This window comes from Nicotiana tomentosiformis, chromosome 2 (assembly GCF_000390325.3).
Source record: "Nicotiana tomentosiformis chromosome 2, ASM39032v3, whole genome shotgun sequence".
Taxonomy (NCBI): domain Eukaryota; kingdom Viridiplantae; phylum Streptophyta; class Magnoliopsida; order Solanales; family Solanaceae; genus Nicotiana; species Nicotiana tomentosiformis.
The window spans coordinates 126,770,206-126,794,970 of NC_090813.1; the positions used below are offsets into that span (position 1 = coordinate 126,770,206).

Genomic DNA, 24,765 nt, shown 5'->3' on the forward strand with positions numbered 1-24,765 from the left:
ACACAAATTCCACCGAGGACGTTCGACCCAATCCAACATAAAAATATAAAATGTGCACTGCCGAGGATCGAACGGCGCGAACCATAGATGCATCCTGCCGAGGCGAACGGCCTGCTCCCATGAGAGTAGAGGAAATAGTCACCCCGCTCGCGAAATATACTTGCGACGCGGTTACATATAAATATAACATAGCTTTCCCTCAATTCTTTTCAAAATAATAATTTACTTGAAACCTTTGAAATTCTTAAAATCTTCAATTTAGTTTTATCCAATACAATCAACATATATGATCAGTTAACAGTGTCCACAAAGCATGGTGTAAGCCTAAAACTACCCGGACATAACATGAATAGTAGCCACGTACGGACTCTCGTCACTTCGTGCGTATATAGCCCCCACAAATAATCACATATTAATTAAGTTCACCTATGGGGATATTTCCCTCTTACAAGGTTAGAAAAGAGACTTACCTCGCTTCAAGGCCTACTTTCCAGTCCAAGCTTATTCCCCAAACCCTCAATTTGGTACCGAACAATCCGAAGCTATCCAAATAGTGTGAAGACTAATCAATATAGGCTTAAAAGTTCATTTTTCAACTATTAAAGAAATTTTCCAACTCAAATGGCAAGATTTCTAAAACTACTTCCTCGGGACCACGTGCCTGGATTCCGAAATTTTTTGAAGAAAGTTGTTACCCATAACCTTAGGAACATAAATATATGATTTTCTTTAAGTTCCATAACCATTTTCGTGGTAAAACTCCATTTTTATCAAAAACCTAGTTTTCCTCTAACCCATGAGTTTTCACTAATTTACATGTTATGATCTACCCATAAACTATGTATTAAATTCACATTAGGTAGAAATTACTTACCTCACAAAGCTAGGTCAAAATATCCTCCTTAAGAGCCTTAAAATCTCCCAAGAGTGTAATAAATAACCCCCAAAAATGCCTAAGTCCCGATTTTTAAACTCACTGACCCCAAAAAATGCCTAAGTCCCGATTTTTAAACTCACTGACCCCAAAAATGCCTAAGTCGCGAAGGCAAATGACACATTCCCCATAAAGATCCTTCATCGCGAACGCGATCAATGTTTCGCGAACATGGAGGCTGGCTTGGACTACACTACGCGAACGCGAAGAACAAAGCAGCCCCAGCCCAGCCTAGTTACTCTACGTGAACGTGAGTCGCCTCACGCGAATGCGAAGGTCACTGGCCCCAGACCTTCGCGAACGTGTAGCACATTTTCCTCCTAGCCCCAACTCCTTCTACGCGAACGCGATGGTCCCAGAATTGGGCATTTCTGATTTCTCACACTTTGCTCTGAGGGGTCCGAAACTCACCCGAGCCACTCGAAACCCCGTACAAAGGCACTAACAGGTCTGTAATCATAATACGGACTTGCTCTAACTCTTGAAACGCAAAAAATAACAACGAGATCAAGAATCATACCCCAAAACCGAATTGAATCAAACTTTAAACATTAAGTTTTCCAAATCCTCCGAATACGCCGAATCATGCTTAGACTACTCGGAATGACATCAAATTTTGGGTGCAAGTTTTAAATGAAATTACGAAATTATTCCTGGTCTCAGAATTCAATTCGGTCCTCGATAACACCAAAACCTGCTCCAAACCAACTTTCACTATTGGGCGCCAAAACGTTTTCGGGTCATCCAAAACCCGGTCTGAACATACGCCCAAGTCCGAAACTATCATACGAACCTATTGGAACCATCAAATTCTAATTCCGAGGTCGTTTACTCAAAATATTGACCGAAGTCAAACTTGCCCTTTTAAGCTAACCTTAAGGAACCAAGTGTTCCGATTTCAATCCAAACTCTTCCAAATCCCGAACCAACCATCCACGCAAGTCATAAATCAGTAAAAACAAGTATGAAAAGTCTTATTTAGGGGAACAAAGTTCTATAAAGCAAGACGATCGGTCGGGTCATTATAGTCAGACGGTCGAAATAATTGCCCGGAGTTTTAGAGATATATTAGATATCGATGAACTATTTGGTAGAAAAGTAATAGTTTGGGAGGTGATTTCTGTCAAGTACGATCATTAGTTCCAAAATTGACCAAATCAGAGACTGTAAAAGCTAGCTTGCCAAAATTATACTTATGACCTCAAATGAAAAATATTCAAATGACAAGAAATATAAAAGTAAGAACAGATCCAACATTCAGTGACTTCTTGCTTCGTGTCGGAAACGAATAAGAGCATCCAATAAAAGATGATTTGGTTCTTTTAGAACACTTGGTTATCAACCCCAATGGTAATAGTAGTGCATTTACTAAGGAAAATATTTTCACCATTAGATTAAAACACAATTTGTGCAAATTGCATGATAGAAATTAAAGAGCTATCTTAGCTAGCAGAAATGAATATCACTACTAGAAAATGACTAAATTTTGACTGTCAAAACGGTCGAAAATCAACCAAAAATTGAGCTTTTCCGATGGATTTTCGACTGAAAATGATTGGTCGGAAAACACATGGTCGCAAACAATTTATGACCGAAAACAATCAAAAATTTCTGACCAAATTGGTCGCAAAATTGATAGTCTGGGACGCATTGAATTTTTAGGGATTTGTGACTGATTTGGTCGGTAATTTTCCGACAGAATCGGTCGCAAATTTGAATAATAAAATAATAAAATAATTAAGTTTTCCGACCGATTCGGTCGGACAATTAAATAGTAAATAAATTTTTCGACCGAAATGGTCGGAATATTTAATTATTTTATTATTCAAATTTGCGACCGAATCGGTCACAAATCTGAAAATTTCCAGGTAATAATTTCTACTACTACTTGTTTTCGAATCTGGAAATTTTCGGATAATATTCAGCATAGATAGTAACATAAAGAACAAAAAGAAAATAACAAAGAATAAAACCAAATCAAGCTTAATTTGAAGAAAAACGTTCAATCGACCCAAATGGAAAACTCTTGGAGTACAACTGCAATACAAGATGTGAAATATCAGTATACGTTACTCTAGTGTTTCTTTAAAAATCAACAGTTGAGAGAACAAAGTGTTACCCACATGCCACAAGTGGATCTACATTAGGAATAATTCAAATCTAGTTGCTACCTCAGGTTTAACTACAAGAAAAATATTTCAACTATGAACAAATACCTTTCATGTTAGAAATGAAAGAAAATATGAAAATGGATATAAAACACACCGAGCCATTTTTATCATGTACAACCAACAATCTCAAGAATTCTACAGCCTCCCCCGAACTGCAAAATAAATAAATAAATAAATAAATAAGTTTGGAATTTAAGTGGGAAAGGGGAAAATAGAGAGAGAAATAAATAGATAGATAGATATATAGATAGAGATAGATAGAGAGAAGTGGACTGACCGGAGGGGGAGACACTAGAGATGGTGGGAAAGAGAGAAGCGACACTAGTAAGGTGGAGAAGAAAGCGATTGTGAAGAGGAGGGGGAAAAGAGAAGAAAAGAAAGAGAGAAGAGAAAGAAAAAAGGGATGTTGGGCGGGGTTATAAAAACAAATTCCGACCGAAACGGTCGGAACTTTATTTCAATTTTTAAAATTTTTGAAAGTGCGACCGAATCGGTCGCAAACTGGGACAAACTAATCAAACCTCGTAAATGACACATTTTGCGACCGAATTGATCGCAAAAAAATATTAATTATTTTTTTTATTTTGCGACTAAAACGGTCGAAACTTTATTTCAAAATTTTGAAAGTGCGACCGATGCAGTCGAAAACTGGGTCAAACTAGTCAAATCTCGTATATGACATATTTTGCGACCGATTCGGTCGCAAAAAAATTAATTTTTATTTTATTTTGTGACCGAAACGGTCGAAAATTACGCAAATATATTTTGTGGTATTTTGCGCCAAAGTTTTCGACAAATACGGTCAGAGTGTCTGCCATAAAATTATTTTTAAAAAATAGATATTTTTTTTCCACAAGTTGCAACCGAATCAGTCGGAATTTCCGACCGATATTTTTCGGTCGGAAAATAGATATTTTTTAGTAATGATATCTTGATCAACTAAATAAAAGGTTGATTGCTAAGTTTTATGGTAAAAATAAAGTATTTTTTAGTTTTGACTCAATAGAAGATGATACCAACAATAACTACCAAGAAGAATACTTAAATACTTTAATACCAGTTGGCCTTCTATCGTACATGTTTGTTGTCAAGTTTATTATTTATTATGTATGTTAGTGTTACCATACATATAATAGACTAAGTTAAAATTGATCTTGCATTGCATATAGGTTTATGTCCGTTATGCTATTGAGAACTTAGATCCGTTGAAGCTTGTGTAATAGTACACACATAGTATATAGAAGTTTAAACAATAACGTCATACATGCAGAACTTATGATACTGGTCAATGTACGTCTAAGTATGTGTTTATTCCCGAATTCAACTTTCGTCTTCCAAAACTAAAGAATATTCTTTTAAATTTGTGTGAAAATAATTTTCAGTGTGTTTATGTTTTGCAGTTATAATAAATAAAGCACAAACACAAATATTCTAAATATTGAACTATATTTATCACAATATATTTTCTTACACGAATAACTATATGTTGCACTTTCAAGAGAGATATCAATATCGACAATAAGAGTTCTAGTTATGGCAGAGTAACTAAAGCATTAGAAGGAAACTTATACAAAAAAAATATCATCTATAAAGAAGTGTTCGGTAAGATACCATCACATTAGATACCTTTAAACTACAATACATAATTATCTATTTAACATAACTAAAATTGACCATTTATGTAAGTTCTGATGATATCCTTTCATTTTGAATTCACATATTATGCTAATGTATCAACATCTTTGGATATTTAGATGATTATTGTAGTATTATATACAAAATTTCTCTCATTAATAAGATTTTATTATTTCTTCATATAAATAAATATTTAAACCATCATGTGTCATTATTAACGTGCATAGATACTAGTTTAAATAAAAATAGAAAGATGAAACAAAGGTCATTTTAGTCTTTTAGGTTTTGTCCGTAAAGTTGTCCTATGATGGATCCGGTATGAAATAATAACGGAATTGTGGTATGTAATTATACTATATTGCTTGTAGCGGAAGTGAAATTCTAACCAAACAACATAAAGTAATACCGAATTTTATACCAGAATTAATTTCCTAATCCCGATGACATAACAACACAATGATATAACCACATTACAACAGAATAATGCATGAGTTTAAACCCCTTATTCAATTTTCTATGATGACTTGATCCATTGAATGAAATTTATGAAATTCTGGTGAGACCTCCCTCCTTTGACAGAGCTCATAGTCATTTCCTTGAATTGTAACGCTCTTTTCTTGAATGCATTTCCCATCAACTGTTCCACCTTATGCTTTATTTCTTCCCTATTGATGATCCCATTAGCCTCTTTGTTTATTCCTACTCCAACTTTCCATATATCACAAATGTAGCTCTGGTTCATAAATTGGTCAGCAAAATAAGGCCAACATAAGATAGGAATTCCATTGCTTATTGCTTCTATTGTTGAGTTCCAACCACAATGGCTCACAAAACAACCTATACTAGGATGACTTAATACCTTCAATTGTGGTGCCCAACTCACTATTTGCCCTTTTTTCTTCCCTATTCTATCCATAAAAAATTTCAAGAAAACATCTGTTTTAGCATCTAGAGCATCATTCCTCACAACCCACAAGAATGACATGTTTGTTAGTTCAAGCCCCAATGCTAATTCTTCAAATTGAGCTTCATTGAATAATGTGAAACTCCCAAAAGCAACATACACAACTGAACATAATGGTTGTTGATCAAGCCAGTTTAGGCAAGTCCAGTCCTCGGGCCAGAAGGATCCGGCGACTGAACTAACTTCGCAATTAGGAGATTCTCTAGAAGAAATACGGGGTTCTGCTTCTGGAGGCGACATGCTTGGTTCGAGACAATTGCTTGCCAAAAGAGGACCTATAGGCACAATCTCTGGTGCTAAGTTGAAGGCTCCTGGTTCAAGGTCATATATTGAGTTGCAAATCAGCCAGTCTGCTGATTTCACAGATTTGTTGTTGTGAACCATCATGTCAAAAATGATTTTTTGCATGGTCAAATTCCCCATGCGTGTCCAAACCAAGTCTGATGTATTCATGATAGGCATAGTTGGTTCGAACTGAAAAATATGATCCTTTATTGTTGGAGTCCCTGCATTAAAGGTAAAATTTTTCACTTATAGATAAAGAGTTTAAGTTCTAAATACTACTGATGTAAAAATATTTACACAATCATGTCACTTATAAGGTAATTACAAGTAATCTCTATTAATAATTAGTAACCTAGTAAAACTGGTTAACTTACTATCAGTTACTCCTTGCCTTCTTGAGTGTCGTGGAAGGGCGACATAAGGAAAGGAAACCGACTTTCGTGTGATTACTTTTTTGCTATTATGGCATATTCAACGAGCTTTTTATTTGCGGAAAATAATCATACGGAAGTCAGTCATTTTTCTTATATCACCCTTCTCAGACACTTAAGGGAGGCATCACGTAACATCAGTGGTGTTTACATAAGCGGTGTCATAATTTGTAGAAAAAGACAAATAAATAAATTACTATAGTGACAAGCGATGTAATTTTCTATACGTATCCCCAATATTTTAATTTTCTTACAGATATCTAGTGAAAAACTTTGATCAAGTGATGTCCCTTGATACCACATGGCATAAGGTGCGTAGTCCTGTGTAACATCACATGTTAAATTACACCGACAGTGTAATACACTGCCCAATGTATATAACTTAAATCCGTACATAAAAGTTTACAATGCATAATTTTCGAAGAAACAGCAATTGGTAGAAAGTACTTACCATTATTGTCAATTATACCATCATCAATCAGCTTTGGAATGTTAAAACCAAGTACCAAATTAGCAGCTGCAGCTGTTAAGAAGGCTGCTCTCTTAATTCCCATCTTGGCAGCAAGTTCCAGAGCCCAACCAAGGCTCTGGTCAGCAATAACACAAGTGATCTTATCATCCTCAAATGCATTGGTTTCTCGTATTAGCTTCTCAATTTTCCCAGGCATGACTTTAAAGATTGCCTCAGATAACTTACCTGGCACATTATTATTTTCCCCTGATTCTGATTCATCCAAAATTGAAATCAGATGAATCTGATCATGCAATATATTTTTTCCTCCTAAAGAATTTATAATACGCTTGTGAGTGGACTCGGTGTTGGCAAAAGTGATTTTGAAGCCATATTTGACTAAGGATTGAGCTAGCTCCATCAAGGGAATAACATGGCCTTGTACTGGATATGGTATCATTAGTATGTGATGTTTGCTCATTCTTGTTTCTTATTGTTGATGTTCTTATGAAAATGTGTATGAGCATATTGTTATGGGGAGCATTGTAGATTTATATAGATAGAGTTTAACTTCTATGACACTGACAGTGTAAAATAATTCTTTCTAAAATATAACTACTAATAAGTAATAACAAGTCATAAAAAGTTAGATCAATAACTTGGAAATAAGGTCGGTTACATTATTCTTTACACGGTCAGCGTATATAAGTTTAATTTATTTATGAATTATTATTTGCTGGCTCTAGTGTTTTATGCGATTTAAGTTGGGGAATCTTATTCCATTCCTGTCACACCAGGCTATAATTTTTGTCACGAAATAGAATAGATTATTTTCGTCTCTTTTCTGACTGGATGAAGACCAAAAGGAGTTAAAAATAGCACTAGAAAACATTATCTGGAAGATGTCCCAGCTGACATATTGAAAACGAAGTTATGTACGAGAAATAATAAACTTAATATTCTACGTCTAGGTGGATTCAAAAAAGATGGACGTCAGCACTTGATTCTCTTTTTAACACTGCAATTTGATCACTCCCACCCTTTCTCTTTCAGTCAAGGTACTGGAGTTCAATACCAAGAAATGGATTTTAGATGGGAACATTTACCTATCTATCTATACTATACTATAAACTTATTTACCTCTTACTAGAGAGATTATCATTTAATTACATTAGCATATAAAGTTGATAATATGTCTAAGTGATATGAAGTTAAGAATTGATATAATTGTAATGAAAAAGACTTATCCAAAAGTGAGGGAGGTTATTTTCCCCTTTTCGGTGGAAAATATTTTCCCTAAAACATATTTTCTTGACAACCAAAAACAAGGAAATGATAGTTTCTGAAAAACATCTTTTGCATCATACCAATTACTATCAAACACTTACTGCACCTTACATGGATAAATTTGGAAGGAGATTCTATTAATAGTTGATGGGTTGAGCTTCAAAGACTTCTGATATCTCTGATATGAGGAATGGTATTATAATTACAACACACGAGAGCAATAAAATGGGCAGAATCCCAATAAGAAAAATGTAATTCTCGAATTCTGTGGTATTATTGCCTGAGCCATATTTGATATTCTGGTCCTTTATCAACAAATTTCTGCCAGGTTCCATCCAAATGAACTTCCTTGGAAGGATTCCAGTCCAAATGACCAAGTTTCATCACAAGGGTATCTCCAATCTGTGCAACATAACCATCATTGTTTGCATGATATATCTTTAAAGCGCTACGACAATGAATTCCAGCTCGCCTCCGCGCCTCAATTAACTCATTTATGATATCCCGAATACCAAAATCATAGAAATGATCGTAAAATATTACAGGCTGCAAACAAATGAGTAAGAATTAGGGTGTTTCTGGAGCTTTAACTCAAGATTGAGAGATCATATAACCACCCATACTGAAATTATCAATACGATTTAATCTTGTGAGAGAGTAACTAAATAAAATCATATATCAATGCAGATACATGTGGCTGGGCGTGCTGCTGAAGGCAACCTTTTATGACGTAAGCAACATGAGTCCATCTTCAATTCAACAGGGTAGTAGTGGTACATCCTTCCAATAGGTCAAAGTATGTTTAACTACAGGGTAGTAGTAGTACATCCTTCCAATAGGTCAAAGTATGTTTAACTACATGATGCTTTTCGTTTTCTCGTGAAAATCTATAATTCACAGACTCACTAGCAGCCTCATGTACTCAGTTTGGATTTCATTATCCCTTTCCAGTTTTAAAAGCTACTACTAATGAATGACAAGGTGAAAGATAATTGATTTGGTAGAAGGGAGAAAAAGAGAGCTTTAGTCACTCAATTTAATTTAGAGGATGAAGTTTTATCTTCTCCTACTTCCAGAAAGCAAAAGCTGAAAATTTTCTAAAATCTACCACAAAAATAAAAGAAACAAGGATTACCGTTCCAGGGTGAGTTAAAATATATGCATATCCTTGTGTAAGCTTATCCCGTGGAAATGGCCAATGGCCCTGAAAGAGAGGAATATCATTTATGTCATTACATGATAAAACATTTGGCATTAACCTGATCCCATGAATTATTTGGTATTAATATGCCAAAGTGAGAATCAGATCTTCCAACTGGCAGCAATCAGTGAATCAAATGCATTAAAACAAATTACTTTTCAGTTCACAAAGCAGACAAAATTATATAATAGTACATACAAATAACTTTAGCTCAATCCCAAGATAGTTGGAGTGGGCTACATGAATCCTCAATGTCCATGTCGTTCCATTTAAGCTCATCCCAAAACGAATGCATGGAAACTAAAGTTGAAGTCATTTAAGAAAAGGAAAAAGGTCCAAAGTTGCCATTGTACTACCCAAAGTTGCTCAATTTACCCTCTGTTATAGTTTAGGTCCATTCATACCCTTGTTGTTCGCAAATCGTCTTGTATTTGCCCTTGCCATTAACAAAACTCCAGCTGAAATCGGTGGACTTCATGTGACAATATACTTCAAGAGTAAATATTCAAATTTACCCCTCTACTTTTGACTAGGGTTTAAAATTACCATCCATTATACTTCAAGTTAGAGCTATGTTAGGAGGCAAGGGCAAAAACGAGATTTTCCTAACGGTGGTGGTAAGATTAGACTCAAACTATAACGGAGGGAAAATTTTACTCAATTTCAGACAGTACAGGGGCAAATTTGACCCTTTCCCCTTTATAAAGAATTAAGCTCAAATGTAACTGCGAGTTTTACTGGAGACACTTCAGGCACCTAATATACAATAGAGCAACTGATAAAAGATCTTTATGTAAACTTCACTCAGATAATGGATCTCTACAGCGGTAATTGTATGCGAAAAATTCAAATTTAATAGTTTCATTGGAACCCCAATCATTAAAAGAACAAACTCGTGTTGACCTATTTTGTTTTCAAGGTAAAACATGTGAGTTGGAAAGAAGACACACACATCAACCGCTGGACCATGAATTCGAAAATGAGCAAGTAAAACATGTGCAAGTGTGAGGGAGGAACTGCGAGACAGCCCGGGGAAGGGGGGTGTGGGGTGGTTGGAGGAATAAATCACTCAGATTTAGATATTGTGACGAGTATCAAATGATGGAGACCAAGATACAAGACTCTAACTAGCTCAGCATAAATGCTGGCTAGCACATTCCTTAATAAACGTCTTGGTTAGCCTGGGTACCATCTCAGAGCCATGCTCAACAGATCCTCACACCAAGCTCTGTTCTGGTATGCGATCCCGTAGACTAAACACTTTCACTTGTGAACTTAAAGTTTAAATTTCCAAATCTCTCAAAGGAAAGCTGAATCTCATGCCTGAACTACTCTGTTTATTTAACTTCTAAGGACAAATGCAAATGTAAAGCTGCATATGGAGATCTTATGGATCAGATAGGAAGGATCCCAAAGAATCGATCTTTCCTTTCGTTGTTGAATCTGTCTTTGATTAATCAATGTGTGATATTCCGAATCCTCATTACTAATGGAATCCAAAATGAAAAGCGAAAACTATATTAACAGAATATATTTTTGGATTACCCCAAGATTTTAGGTGACACGTGAACTTACAATTTTTTTCCGAAAACTTTCCTCAAGTTGGCGAAAAGATCAAGTGGTTCCCTCTAAAATTATAGTTAACAAAATAACATCTCCATCTACAAAAATTTACTCCCTCCATTTCAAAAAGAATGAACTTATTTCCTTTTTAGTCAGTTTAAAAAAGAATGAACCCTTTCTAAATTTGGAAACAATTAAACTTTAAAATTTTCCTTTTACCCTTAATAAGATGATTTATAGCCACACAAATATCTATGAATTGTTTTAGACCACAAGTTTCAAAGTATTCTCTTTTTTCTTAAACTACGTGCGTGGTCAAATAGGTTCAAACAAATTGAAATGGAGGGAGTAGTTCTTTTGTCCAGAAGTTAACATTCTGTCAAGCTTTAACAGAACTGTCATGTGCACCTCAGGTGAATGTTCTCCTTTCCCTTTTCCAGGAGAAATTCTGCCTCTCCTGTTCATCACTCCTTTTTCCCAGTAAAAAACATTACATATGCCTCTGGGAAGTGGGAAAGCCCAAGGTTTCGGAAGTCTTTTTCTGAGGCCAAATTTAAGAGGGAACTATTCAGGTCGGAGTTGTTGACACATGAAGGTGGATCCATACATGATGGCATGGTAGAATCAGGCTTCATAAGGCTTGGTTTACTTTTTGAAAGCAAATTCAGAGCTTTCGATTTCCAAGGACTTCCTGTCAATACCTTTCAGCTCTTTCTATTTACATACTGCCTGCTCGGTTAATTGCAGCAATCAGAGGGTGCTGATAAAGGATGAAGAACAAGGAATAGTATTAGTTCCGCTTGAAACTATTATCTAAAGTTTCAAACTTGGACAATTTCATTTTTGTATTTAGTTCCTTGGGTCAGTCCTGAACCTAGCATGGTTTCAAAGGTCATTTAACTGAAAATCTCATGGCAAGAAGTTGGCCTTCTCCAGAGACAGAAGTGCTCAAATTCTGGAGGATTGTGAAAGATTAGCTTATGTTAACTCTATTAATTCACTTGTATGAGAAGGCTGGCTTGGGACTTCCACGATCTCTGCCACGAGTTCTTAGGTTGCTCTTCGATGGAGATCCCACTTATGGCTATCCTGAACTCTTTTCTGCTACATCCCTCAAGGTACCAGCTACTGGAAATTGATTAGCTGTTGGAAAAACTGAGTTTTGTCTGATTTCACAGTGAGAAAGCCTGGGGGGAGAAGCTGCAGAAAATGCCCATTCTATTTCTTATTCTGCGAGCCAAAATGGAAAAAGGAGCCAAAGGGCAAGAAGCAGAGTGCAGTCATGTGCTGCTTGCATGCCTATCTTTTTGTCCGAAAGTGACGACTATCTAATATGGGAGCGAACTTGTCAAGTGTTTGAAATTTGGAGGGCGTATTAGAGGGACCCACTTAATCTTTTGGCCGAACGTAAAGGATAATTCGAGCCAAAAGCTGTGAACTAAATTTAAAGACGGTGAATGAAACATATTTTACCTCCATGCAATGCATTTACGTTGGGCATCTGTCTCACTGAATGAGAGAGAGCACAAGTAGACATGTAAATCTATGTGTGTATGTGTGTGTTAGCAAGAAAGAGAGAGACCTGTGTGGATCCAGTATCATGATTCTCCAAAAATGTGACAGCACGTGAGGGCCACCATCCCATCACTCCTGTTGGTTTGCCTTGAGGATCAATCAACCTCCAATATTGATTATGTAAAGCAGAATGCAGTATACCCTGCCAGAAAATTATCATTCACCAACAAGCTGAAAATCTATCATTATGTCCTTTCTACACTAACATGAATAAGCAATATAAATCTAAATAAGGAGAGGGAAGATATTAACCTATAGATACCCTGGCATGAATTGTTAAAGGGTGCTTTATTCACGAAGAGATTATGTGAGACTATAATCTCCCAGGACTACTAACGGGACCAAAAGTGGGATTATGTCTCTCAGGACTAGTAATACCAAGAGCAGGATTACGTCACCACACTCAAATGTTTGATTCATACGAAATCTCAAAATTGGATTAGAGACTAGATTCTTTTAAGACAGTACCCTTGGTTTTTAGTACATCATGCAATTGACATGTCAAAATAATTTACACACATGCAATCAATAATTAGAAGGAGAACGAAATTAAAGCAAAGTACAGTTATTGTACATGAAACAAGAGAAAATTTTGCTTAATATATCGTATGTTTGTAATTTAATATAAACAATCAATATATAGGAACAAAATTATAACAAAATACCATTTGTTCGGCGTCAAATTAAGCAAAGAATATATGCTTAAAGGACAAACCAAATTGAAGATGAAAACTTTAGTCCGAAATTATGGAGTGGCAAGAAGTGGGATAAGGGGAAAATGGACATAATATGCCTTACCAAAAAGAAAAAAAGGTGGGAAAACGTGGAATTAACTCAGATGTCCTTAAAATAGGGGATTGATAATTTATCTTTAGAAGGTCACGTATGGTTTGAAAAAGCTAAAAGACAGTACGAGTGTGACATTATTTTTGTTTGCCATAATGCTCGTGTGGTGTCTTTTCTTTAGCCGAGGATCTATCGGAAACAGTCTCTCTGCCCTTCCAAGGTATACCCTACCCTCCCCAGACCCCACTTGTGAGATTATACTGGGTTGTTGTTGTTGTTGTATAATGCTCGTATGATAAGCAAAGGCTACAACCAGCCATAGGGATAGAGACTTTGATGAACCACTCAATCCAATTACCCGGTTGGCATCAAATAGCTTCTCATCCCCCTATTCCTCTCATCCGACAGACATATGGCTCCTAGATTCTATCGTTAACTGCTTCATCGTCACACACCTATACGAACCAGAGTTAGTCAAGGTTTTTCAGATAGAGCCTTAAAATGTTAACATGCCAACAAGCTAACTGTACAACAGATCTCCTTATGGATTCCACTGTTTCTTAAAAGTGTTAAGTCCAATCGAAGTGGTTGATTTTCTCGCAGTTTACAGGATTTGAATTTGCCGCCCAAAAGAATCATTACTAATCAAGTTACATAAAAGCAGTGAAGGTGTGTTTATTAACATTGAAAGACAATCGACGAACTGTAGTGTTGTTTCTCCTCAACTTCTATCTTGGTAAATACTAATTCTATTTTACTCATTCGATTTCATTGGCCTTGAAAAGATTGTGTAAAGTAAAATAAGCCTTGTCCATTTGTCCCGCCAGTGGGTCAAGGGTATGAAACTACAGAATAAACCTGCACGAAATCAATCATCTTCAACCTATACATAGCCATTCTGATACTCATCCAAAACCATGTGTCATACTACTTGCTCTACTTCATTCAAGAACAGAGGCATAAGAGCATGAAGGACTGGCATGCATTATCATTTCCAAATGATTGAGATGCTTTCATATGAGGGGATAGAGGAAACCCTACAAATAAAAGATGCTCTAACAGAAGTACCTTTGTCGTGACATCAAATGCTGAAGAGCTCCCACCAGTAGCATTGATCCAGTTAACTATGCGCTGGCGATGGGCATCTGGATGCATCAGAATAACACAAATTTACTATTAGAAACAACTGGTGAATTTTCTACATTATGGAAGCATGATATAGAAATTTAAAGCTGTATGTCCTCAATGTTTAAGGATATTGACACCTAATCAGTTTCAAAGCTGAACCGAGAAATGACCCTGGCTAGCACAGACAGTTGGAGCCAGACCACCTTTTGTTATTTGCTCGAACAGATCTCAGAAATACCCAGATAAAAGAATTTGCATAAAATGACCAAATGAGTTGTCATAACCTAGCTTCATGCACAACACTTGTCAAACTTCTTTTTCCTTTGACAATCCCAAGCTGAGACCAATTAGTCAAATCTACAGCTACAAATGAAAAATGCTCACCTTGGTTGTAACACAAGTTTCCACCTTCATAAGCCAGACTATCCCAATACTCGCCAATAGAAAATGCGGGATTTGATGCTTCTATATATTCTTTCACATATCCCCCTGAAAAGCCCCTGCAGACAAGAAAGAGACCGTGTTACTACAAATGACAAAGGTATCCTATCGAGTCGAAAGATTCATAGGACTGAATAGATCAGCCACTTTCCAAATATCGTAGAGTATCGACTCAAATTGAAGTTAAAAACTCCAGGAATGTATTACATGACAGTGCCACGCTGATTTCCCTCCTAACATCTCATTCAAAATCGTACTTGCATTGTTTCATTCTGGACCACAACATAATTCTTAGACTATACCTAAAGGATAATAAGATAACATGGAGATCAAAATGAAGATGAAATACAGCTCCATGAGAGGTCTGATGTCTGAAATATGATCGTTGTTTCCAAAAATTCTTTTCTGTGGTATATTCAGTCCACTAATGCAAACATGACATGAAGAATGTGGACATATAACTCCAGCAGAATCAAATGCGTGACTAGAAGTTTCCACCTCATCTTCATTTAGCTTCCAACGTCCATTAAAAGGAGAGACAGAACAGACAGACAAACAGAGATAGAGAAGACTTGAACAGCTTCCCCTAACAAACTTCGGTAAAGGAAAAACTAGTATCAATAAAACAAGCAGGTAATGCAGTATAACCACATATTGCAACAAGAGAGTTATGTTTTTCCTCTTGATTTTCAAGTTTTCTAACCAATATGATGAATGCAAATCAATGTTTTACAAAAAACTGGACTTGTTTCTAGAAATGGAAGACAGAAGTACTAAGTTCAAAAGTAGTAAACCAACAAGAGTTACGGCTTCACCTCACAAAGTCAAGGCGCCACCCATCAAAACCGATGTCATTTCGCAGCCAATTTAGCCACTCCTTTACATCTTGTCGCACAAATTCCTGGGAATGATCAATGTTTGGTGCAGCATGAAATATATCACCTACACTTCAAAGGCACACAAAGAAGGGGTAACTAGAAAAATCCTGTAAGAGGAAATACTTATAATCTCTTCTCATCAGTCTGTGAAGCTCATCAAAATCTAATATACACGTGAAGAACAACACTTTTAGAGGCTATTCTGGAAACTTTTTTTTAATTAATAAGGTAAGATTTCAGCTATTCTGGAAACTCAAGAAAGTTATGCACCAAAACTGGACTATCTCCAGATGATTCCTCACCTTCACCACATGCTACATAGTCCCAAGCATACCCTACTGTCTTGCAGAAACATATACAAATCTGAGCAGAAGCATAAACGTATTGGTGCTCTCAGAAAAGAAAATACAATGAAAAGATTTTACAGTACAAGAATATTAGTTTTGGTAATTGCTTTAATCAAAGACCGGACAAAGACATGTTACAGTAAAATAGCATGTTGAGCAATTGAATAGAAAACTTGGGCAAATTTCAAAGAGTGAAATCAGAAGCTTAGAGGTGCAAAGATGAAGACAATCTAAAAGAGCACCAATGACAACAGTCATTTCCATTAAATTAAAAAATTAACCAAGATTGCACCAAGTGATAGGAGCTCTCCAATATCTTAATGTGCTGATAAACCTCTTCCATCTGGCAATAATGGACATGACATTTACAAACATATCCCATTTGTTTCATGGAGAGAATTTATACCACTTGAAGGATTTCCACGGCCTTGAAAGTTTGGATCATCACAAACAATTGCTTCAGGTCCCCACGCAAGCTTGCCTCCGTAAATGTTCCAGACACCATTTGGACTCTACGATCAGGTGAGAGCATTTATCAACACTTGCAGCATTAGTATGAGTTAAAAGGATCAGCAAACCTATTGGACTAGTTTGCCTTGATTTACTCCAAAGCAGTCTCTACAAGGTTTATACAAAATGTACAATCTCAAGGAGCATAGGAACTATACACATCCATGAAAGATTGGGTACAGATGGCAATGCTAACTTAGAAGAATATGGTCTTTCATACGGGGAGAGACATAGGCAATTACGGAACATAAGAGTTAACAGATAAATCAAATACCATGATGAATGTTTCTTTCTATATAAACTCCAGAACTTGGACCAACTTAACTATGCCATGTAAAATGATATTTTAATAAACCATTGCCAGCAAGCACAATGAAATAGTGTTTGAAGTATATGACTTGCAAACAACTCCTACTTGCTTCTAGAGCTAAAAGGTTTTCCTACATGAACATTTATTTACAAGCAAGACGAAGCTAACATTCTTATGACATATTAAGAAACAAGGGCAGCAGTTGAGAAAATGATTACCTGTTTATGAGCACATCGATGGTTCAACACAACATCTCCCAAAGCCTGCAAACACAAGCAGAACAGCTAAAAGACAAACCACATTGTTCTATGCCCATAAGCAGTTTAATAACCTTTACATAATTCAGAAATTACTCATTTGGTGTTAGTAAATCCATTGCACTAGCAGCAGACATATATTACTGGTTAAAAAAGATAAACATAACTGCATACAGATTTGCATTTCATGCAAAGGAAAAAAAACATGTAATACACGATTAAAGGATCATGGTAACTGTGTGAATGCAAACTATTAAACTACAAATGCCAAGAACAACAAGTCAAATCACTAATTAGATACTGACCAGAAGATCTTGGTTGTGCATCTCTTCTATGCAGCTTCTAAGCTCTTCCACAGAACCATAAGCAGAATTCAAGTTGTAAAGGTCAGAAGGCATGTAACCTGCAATAGTTCTGTGTTATTTACAATGCACTAAGTGATACCGTAAATCTTATTTAACCAAATCATTGAATAAAAGGTAGTTAATTCAGGAGGTTAAGGGACATCTTTTCACCCCAACTTATAATGAATTGTTCAATTATTAACAACTCCTCTGAAACAAATAACGATAATGAATTAAAAACAATCATCTACAAAATAATATAAATCAAGAAACAAATGTTATTGTTAGCAGTTCCCATTTGGCTTCTAAATCTAAATTGATCAAAGATGACACCTTGAGGAGCAACTGATTCTGTTGGTGGTGGAAACCAAACTGCTGTGATACCGCTGCGGGACAAATCAGCAGCTTTATTAGCAAGCTCAAGATACCACTGTCTTCTCCAGCTTTCCCAATTGAAACCTTGGAACTTCAAAATCAAAGAGAGCTTTATAGCTACTAAGAATAAAGGAGACTGCGTGTAAAAGAAGTATAGGCATTGATAATGATAATGATAATGATAATGATAATGATAATGATGTAATGCAGGTGTCCTGTGTGAAGACTTTCAGATGATAATGACCCTGGAAGAGGATAAGAATTTCAGATAAAAAGTGGTTGTAACAAGAGCTTCATATAAGTTTTTGAAAGCCTCGGAGTGAATTTCAATCCATTAGAAGATGAAGATGGTGGCAGTGGTAGTGCTGGACTGCTGGTCGGTGATACTGATGGTTATAATAATATTGAGGATGAGGATGACGATGACGATGATAGTAACACCAATAGCAGCAGTAATAACAATAACAATGACAATAATAAGAATTATAATAATAAGAATTATAATAATGATGACAGTTAAAACACAAAATATATAACATCCTCCTCCCAAATTGGAACATCTTAGTTTGACTTAGGTTATTGTTAAAAGTGAATTATTTACTCTAGGGGAAACATGTAGGTGCATAATACTTTTTGTTTGTTAATCGAGAAGAGAATTAGAAAAGTTCTTTTGTGAAGAGTAAACGTGGTACGATAAAAATTTTCGAGACAGTAAAATATGCTTAATTTTTTTCTTAAGATAGTATACAGTATTTCAGAAGGAAGTAAAAAAGGAAAGGTGGACATCCTAGTTAACACAGAGGAAGTAAGAAATATGGTAAAACTACCAGTTCGCTTCAATTTTAATTTCCACCTCTAAATATGTATTCTCCTGCACTAACCCAATAGTAGGTAGTAACTGAGCACCCAGCTAATGTCAAACACTGATTGCAGCAATGGAACATCAGGAGGCAGTAGGAGCCTATAGTTAACTCTCCGATCTACCAATCATCTTGATTATCATTTTAGATTTCTGTAGAAAGTAGAACTATGAAATAACATGCACAGTTGAAGTGGTAATTCCCTGCTCTTGCAGAAACCCAATGCACAAGACTCCAAGATAGCAGGGTCTTAGGAGGTCTATCCATCTGCCCATCTAGGTGTAGGCTTTCTTCACTAATGATTCTTTTATTTCTTCTACTCGGTCCAAGTCAGGCTCAAATCTAGCGTTCCACTAAGAATACTTGCAAGAACTCTGTACACTTCTCAGTATGACATATGATATATGAGTCACATCACCTTTCCCCCAACAATTAATATTTATTACTTTAGAAGCAAGGCCTCTTTCTGTGATCTGTTTATACAAAAGCTCTTGCTGGATGGAAGCAATTTTTAAATGAAAAAATCTACATAAGTCAAACCGGTGTGTCAGCTAGTTTTCAAAGATGGAAATAAATTTCTTCGACTTGCTTAGCAGTGGCTTTTGAACAGATGAAGTTATCAATGGAGCAGTCATATGTTTCTTAATGTATCAAAAAGAGTTGGAGAGAAATAAAATGCAATATTCATTCAAGTCACAACTAAGCTTACATTTAACAGTCAAACCAATTATAAGTTGATGCAAGCCAAAAACTGATTCATACACAAATCAAAATAGAAGCTGGTATATACTGACCACAATCTCTCGTCCAGTACCAGTCCCTGATTCTGCATGCAAAAAGTCGATTATACACAATTATGCATTTGAGAACAAGCTTCGCGAGTGAACTAAACTAAGATCTTTGACATGAATAGCGGTACCTAGTTTTGTTTCTTCTGGTGTTCTCTGCCATTTAACTGTCTTCCGTTGAAGAGCACGTTCCAAAGCCTTCCTCTTCTTTTCAATAACTTCTTTCTCAATCACATGCTCAACTAGCACATCTCCTTCCTTTAGCTTTTCTTGGGCAATAGACCATACTTCATCAGGTTTTGGTAAGTCCAAAGTTTTATATCCTGCTGTCATGGCCTCAGATACATGAGTCTTCCTAGGTGGAAACCTGGGACGGAGAGATCTTATCCTCCGTGCCATCCACTCAGGAGTTGGCCTGCGAGGACCATCAGTTAAAAGTTTCCATTTCTGTGAATCGCCATCCATAAGAAGGTCTATTCTTCCACCATTAACAGAATAAATAGCTTCCTCATCCCTTTCTTCTGAAGAACTTTTCTTCAGTAACAGATCCTCAGCCATTTCTGCTCTTTGCCTCCACATTTTTGAAGCAGCTTCAGCTGCTCTTAAAGATCTCTGCAGTGCTTCACATCTTCGCATATATGCCTCATCTTGTGAACGTGCTATTTCTTTTGCTGCTTCAATCGCAGCCTTCATTCTCTCGATCTCAAGCTTAAACGCCTTTGATGCTGCCTTCCTTTTCTCGGTAGCATCTTTTCTCATTTTCTCTAATGATGATTTTATTTCCTCCTCCTGTTGGACAGCTGCTTTTCTACTTGATTCCTGAAACTCAAGCAATAATTTCTCTACATCATTTGCACGGAGTTCGTACGCTTTTGCTTCTTTACGCGCCTGCTTTAGCTCTAATTTCAATCTGTCAATGTCATTTCTATAAATCAGTAATTGAGACTCCAAGTCATTCACAGTGTTGCTTAACTTAATATTCTGGGACTGAACTGATATAATCTCATCAACCGGACCCATGTTATCTACAAATGCAGCCATGGCTTTTGTTGTATGGTCACCAGCTGATTCAGCTACAGCCAAAGCCTTTTCTATGGCATCCTTAGACTGTTGCAGAACAGAGTTTATGGCCCCTTCAGAGGCACTCCTTATTTGTTCTTCAATTTGAAAAGAAGCCTCTGCTGCAGAAGCTTCAGCAGCTGAAACTCGTAATTGTGCATCTTCAAGTATGTGAGAAGTTGCCTGCTGAAAAGCAATCTCCGCAAGCTTCTCAACCTGAACCGCAAGTTCAACAGCATCTTGTTTTGCCAAGACCAACTTAGATTCTAAGCTAAATTTCTCCTCCAAAGACTCTTCTAGCTTATTGTTAAATAGAGCTTCCGCCACCTCAAGTTCCGATATGGCCAAATCCTTGTCATGCATTACAGTTGACAAATACTCCTTCTGTTTAGCCTCAGACCGAGCTAACTTTTCAAGCAATTGATCTCTTTCCTTTTCAATGGCTTTGTTTCTGGCTCGAGCATCAGAGAGAGCTTTTCTAGTTGCCAACAATTCATTGTCATCAACCCCTACTACTTTGCTACTCCCCAACGAATTACCATCCCCATCATCAAGGAAATCTGTGAGAGCTTCTGCTGAATCATCCTAGAAGTAACAATGATGTTTCAGTAGTAGTAATCACTAGCACCATAACTCAGTTAAATAACAAGATATCAAAGATACTTGTAGAAGGCATAGAAATGTAAACCATGCTCGAGAAAACGACATGTCTTGGTTTGCAGAGCCAGGCTTCCGCGAATAGAACTTTTCTGAAATAATAAGATTATCACATTTAACCTTTCTTGCATCCAAAATAATTCAAACTTTGTGTATACTGGAACGAATGTCACACCTTTTCCCACCAGAACTCCTTCTATTGACTGTGGAAAGTGACTTAACAGCAAAAAATTGAACAGGGTCATGATGTCTGCGCGAAGAAATGCTAGGATGATATTGAACAGATCCAAATAATGCATCTGGTAATGTGCTTGTAACCATATCTTCCTGTCAAGAGATCACTAATTAATAAAGAACCAAAATTCCATAAACATAGTATCAACAGTCAATCAACTACTACTCAATCCCAAATGTGTTTGAGGTTGTTATATGAATCCTTTATAAGGTGAGATACATGTGATAACTATCGCGGGATTGCACTTCTCTTTTTATATAACCGTGGTGTCCAGGCCAGCTTATGCGTACCTGGACTAACTCCACGGGATATCTACTACCTCCCGTCAGCAACAGGTACCAGATAACTTTGTCCACCAAGGCATGGACAAATGGAAAGAAATCACGTAGTGTTTTTGCCTCCACTGAGATTTGAACATGAGACCTGATGGCTCTTGACCCACTTCATTGACCCTAGGCCACACCCTTGGGTGCTTGGGATTGCAGTTATTTTGCTTTAATTTATTAAGTTATTTGGTTATAATATATATTAAGGGCTAAAAGCTAATTGATACAAAATAAGAGAGGCATTTTACGCCTGCATGAGATTGCTCACATTGCCGCTCCCAAGACCGAATAAAGGAGTAGGTTGCGGTAAGCTGGCAGCCAGCATAAAACATGCAAATTTCATGATGAATCCTCACATTACATACTTTTTATTTGTATTTGCATAATATTGGCACAAGATGAGTTTAAATGGAGTAGCGAGCGCCAGCAAGAATTCATATAGCTGACCCAACTTGTTTGGGACCAAAGTGTTATTGTCGTTGTATTTCAGATATAACTAAAGGTAACTTCAAAACGTGATGGACCCTGAGACTATAAACAGACATTTTAGAAACTGGTCCTCTCTCTAACATAAGAAAGAATGTTTCTATTAATTAACATTAACTGAAAGCAAGAGGGTTATACATAAAATGGGTAAAAAGGAGCATGCAGGATAGCTGAAAGGTACAATGCGGTGCAGCACTGGAATTATTAAGAAGAACCAACACGAACATAAAAAAAAATAAGAAGATTGTAACAGAGAATGCAATTTAGAGCTTCATAATTTGATAATAAAATCGAATTGATTGAGAAGCATTTTAGCTTAACCTGATTGTGATGTTGATACACACAATTCTTAAACGAAGAGCCTCATTGAATTTTGAGGTCACCCAAAAGCTGAAGTGAAGTTAAGTAGATGAATATTGGGATTCAAGTAGTATGTTATGTGTACATGGAGGAGGAGAGCTGAATGTACGGCACTATGGCTGGCGCTGAGAAGGAAAAAGGAGTTCTACTTTTCACTTTTCAGCAGGAGCAAAAGAGGCCACTGATTGTTTAATGAGTGTTCAAGTTGACTTCATTCATGGAAAGACGCTAGTACCCTTAAGCAAGCTCAAATGATACTACTCTCGTGTTCTTCCGTCGCTGCGGTACGGTATTTATACATTTCAGTTCGATATTTTCGGTATTCGATTTCTTAAAATATAATACAAATACCGTACTTAATTAAATTCGATATAGTTCATTTTTTTCCTTTCGGTTTGAATACTAACTAGTGCATAGAGTCATAAATTATAATATTCTTAATTAAAGTATTCAAAAATACAAAACTAAAAGCGTTTGTTGACAAAAGTTTTATCCAAAACCAGCAAATATCAACCCAGAGAGAAAAAATTGTGCATAGAGGAATAAATTTGATCATTAAAAATATCTTGTTACTTGCTTAGAGTTGATTGATGAACTTAGACGATAAAGGAAAGTAAAATTTTAGAGTTTATATATTTATATTATAATTAATTGTAACGACTCGACTGGTCGTTCGAGAGTTATAGCCCCGTTTTTCCCATTTCTGCTTCTTTATGTGTTGTTCAGTTGTGTTGTGTTGTATCGGGTTGGTACGTTCGGGTCCGAAGTAATTTCGGAGTGAAATGAGACACTCAGTCTCTCATTTAGAAGGTTAAGTTGTAATTTCGCGGATCGCATAATTCTGCCGCGGCCGCACTCCGGGGAAAAGTTCTGCACATCCGTTAGTCCGACTTCGGAAACCTATATCTTTTGATCTACAAGGAATTTTGAGATGATTTAAAAATAAAAGTTGTAGCCCTTCATGTCTAGTTACCAGAAAGATAATGAAATCATCATTTGGACATTTGTAGAGAAAGTTATAGCCAAAATACTAAAGTCTGGCAATGCAGCCACCAAAAAGTGCGGCCGCACCAGTTTTTCGCGACCGCAGGACCTGGGAGGCGCGGCCGCGCTTGGAATTTCGCAGACCGCATAGTGGGAGTTCAGAGGGTGCACTATATAAACGGGGTTTAGGGTATTATTTCACATTTTAGACCTAGGAGCTCGGTATGTGGCGATGTTTCGTGGGTTTTTTAAGAAATTCATCTGGGTAAGTGATTCTAACTTGAATTTGATTAATATACATGAATATATCAATGATTTCATCATCTGATTAGTACTTTGAGGTGGAAATTTAGGGAAAATTGTAGAAACTTCATAAAATGAATTTTTGGGATTTGAATGTCGATTCGAAGTCGGATTTGAGTGAAACTAGTATGGTTGGACTCGTGAGTGAATGAGCGTTCGTAATTTATGACTTTTACCCGATTCCGAGTCATGGGCCCGGGGCCGGTTTTGAGCCAATTTCGATTTTTGGTCTAAATTGGTAGTTTTTCTTGTGGAATTCATTCCATTAGCGTATATTGATGGTATTGTACTGATTGTGAATAGATTCAGAGCATTTGGAGGCCGAGTCGAGAGGCAAGAGCATCGCGGGGTAGAGATTTGACCGGTTTGAGGTAAGTAACGATTGTAAATCTAGTCCTAAGGGTATGAAACCCCGAATTTCGTATCATTTTACTATTTTGAGGTAACGCACATGCTAGGTGACGGGCGTGTGGGCGTGTACTGTTGGGGATTGTGACTTGGTCTATCCCGTAGCAACTGTAAAGTTGCATATTTTGTTGAAACTATATGATACTTATGTGTTTTAGAAAGAGTTTCTGTAAATTGGGTTGAATGCCATGTTTGGGCCTTGTGCTAGTGCTATTTAGACCCTTAGGGGCCTTTTCTTACTATTCCCTCACTGTTTTCGATTGAAAATTTATACTCAGTCATGGTTATACCTGTTTACTGCATAACTCGATTTTTATTACTCTATTTTGATGCATATAAATGTTATTTTGGGTTGAATACCCTGTTTTACTGAGAGCCCGAGTGGCTTGAGAGGTTTATGACTGAGTGAGGCCGAGGGCCTGATTT

The 24,765-nt window shown here is 36.6% G+C and overlaps 2 protein-coding genes and 1 long non-coding RNA gene across 4 annotated transcripts; all 3 read right to left on the bottom strand.

Moving 5' to 3' along the window:
- Positions 1–2,940: 2,940 nt before the first annotated feature.
- On the bottom strand, positions 2,941–3,475 carry LOC104085348 (uncharacterized). Its single transcript, XR_683822.4, has 2 exons — positions 3,383–3,475; positions 2,941–3,257 (listed from the first exon to the last, which is right to left on the bottom strand). It is a non-coding gene; the product is annotated as an uncharacterized lncRNA (long non-coding RNA).
- A 1,660-nt stretch (positions 3,476–5,135) lies between these two features.
- On the bottom strand, positions 5,136–7,396 carry LOC104085349 (UDP-glycosyltransferase 83A1). Its single transcript, XM_009589358.4, has 2 exons — positions 6,872–7,396; positions 5,136–6,210 (listed from the first exon to the last, which is right to left on the bottom strand). The coding sequence occupies exons 1-2, from the start codon at positions 7,350–7,352 to the stop codon at positions 5,255–5,257; spliced, it is 1,437 nt and encodes a 478-aa protein (XP_009587653.1). The 5' UTR covers positions 7,353–7,396; the 3' UTR covers positions 5,136–5,254.
- An 814-nt stretch (positions 7,397–8,210) lies between these two features.
- LOC104085350 (protein WEAK CHLOROPLAST MOVEMENT UNDER BLUE LIGHT 1-like) lies at positions 8,211–22,827 on the bottom strand. Of its 2 annotated transcripts, XM_009589360.4 has the most exons (15): positions 22,606–22,825; positions 21,413–21,564; positions 21,269–21,329; positions 19,653–21,165; positions 19,528–19,559; positions 17,832–17,964; positions 17,460–17,557; positions 17,116–17,160; positions 16,484–16,589; positions 15,668–15,794; positions 14,796–14,911; positions 14,352–14,428; positions 12,505–12,639; positions 9,294–9,362; positions 8,211–8,704 (listed from the first exon to the last, which is right to left on the bottom strand). In XM_009589360.4, exons 2-15 carry the CDS (start codon positions 21,556–21,558, stop codon positions 8,432–8,434), a joined length of 2,931 nt encoding a protein of 976 aa, XP_009587655.1. In that variant the 5' UTR covers positions 21,559–21,564; positions 22,606–22,825; the 3' UTR covers positions 8,211–8,431. The 2 variants fall into 2 exon arrangements, with proteins under 2 accessions (XP_009587655.1, XP_070052189.1); XM_070196088.1 differs by lacking the exons at positions 8,211–8,704; positions 9,294–9,362; positions 12,505–12,639; positions 14,352–14,428 and adding an exon at positions 14,500–14,695 and having other exon boundaries at positions 22,606–22,827.
- Between the last annotated feature and the right edge of the window lie 1,938 nt (positions 22,828–24,765).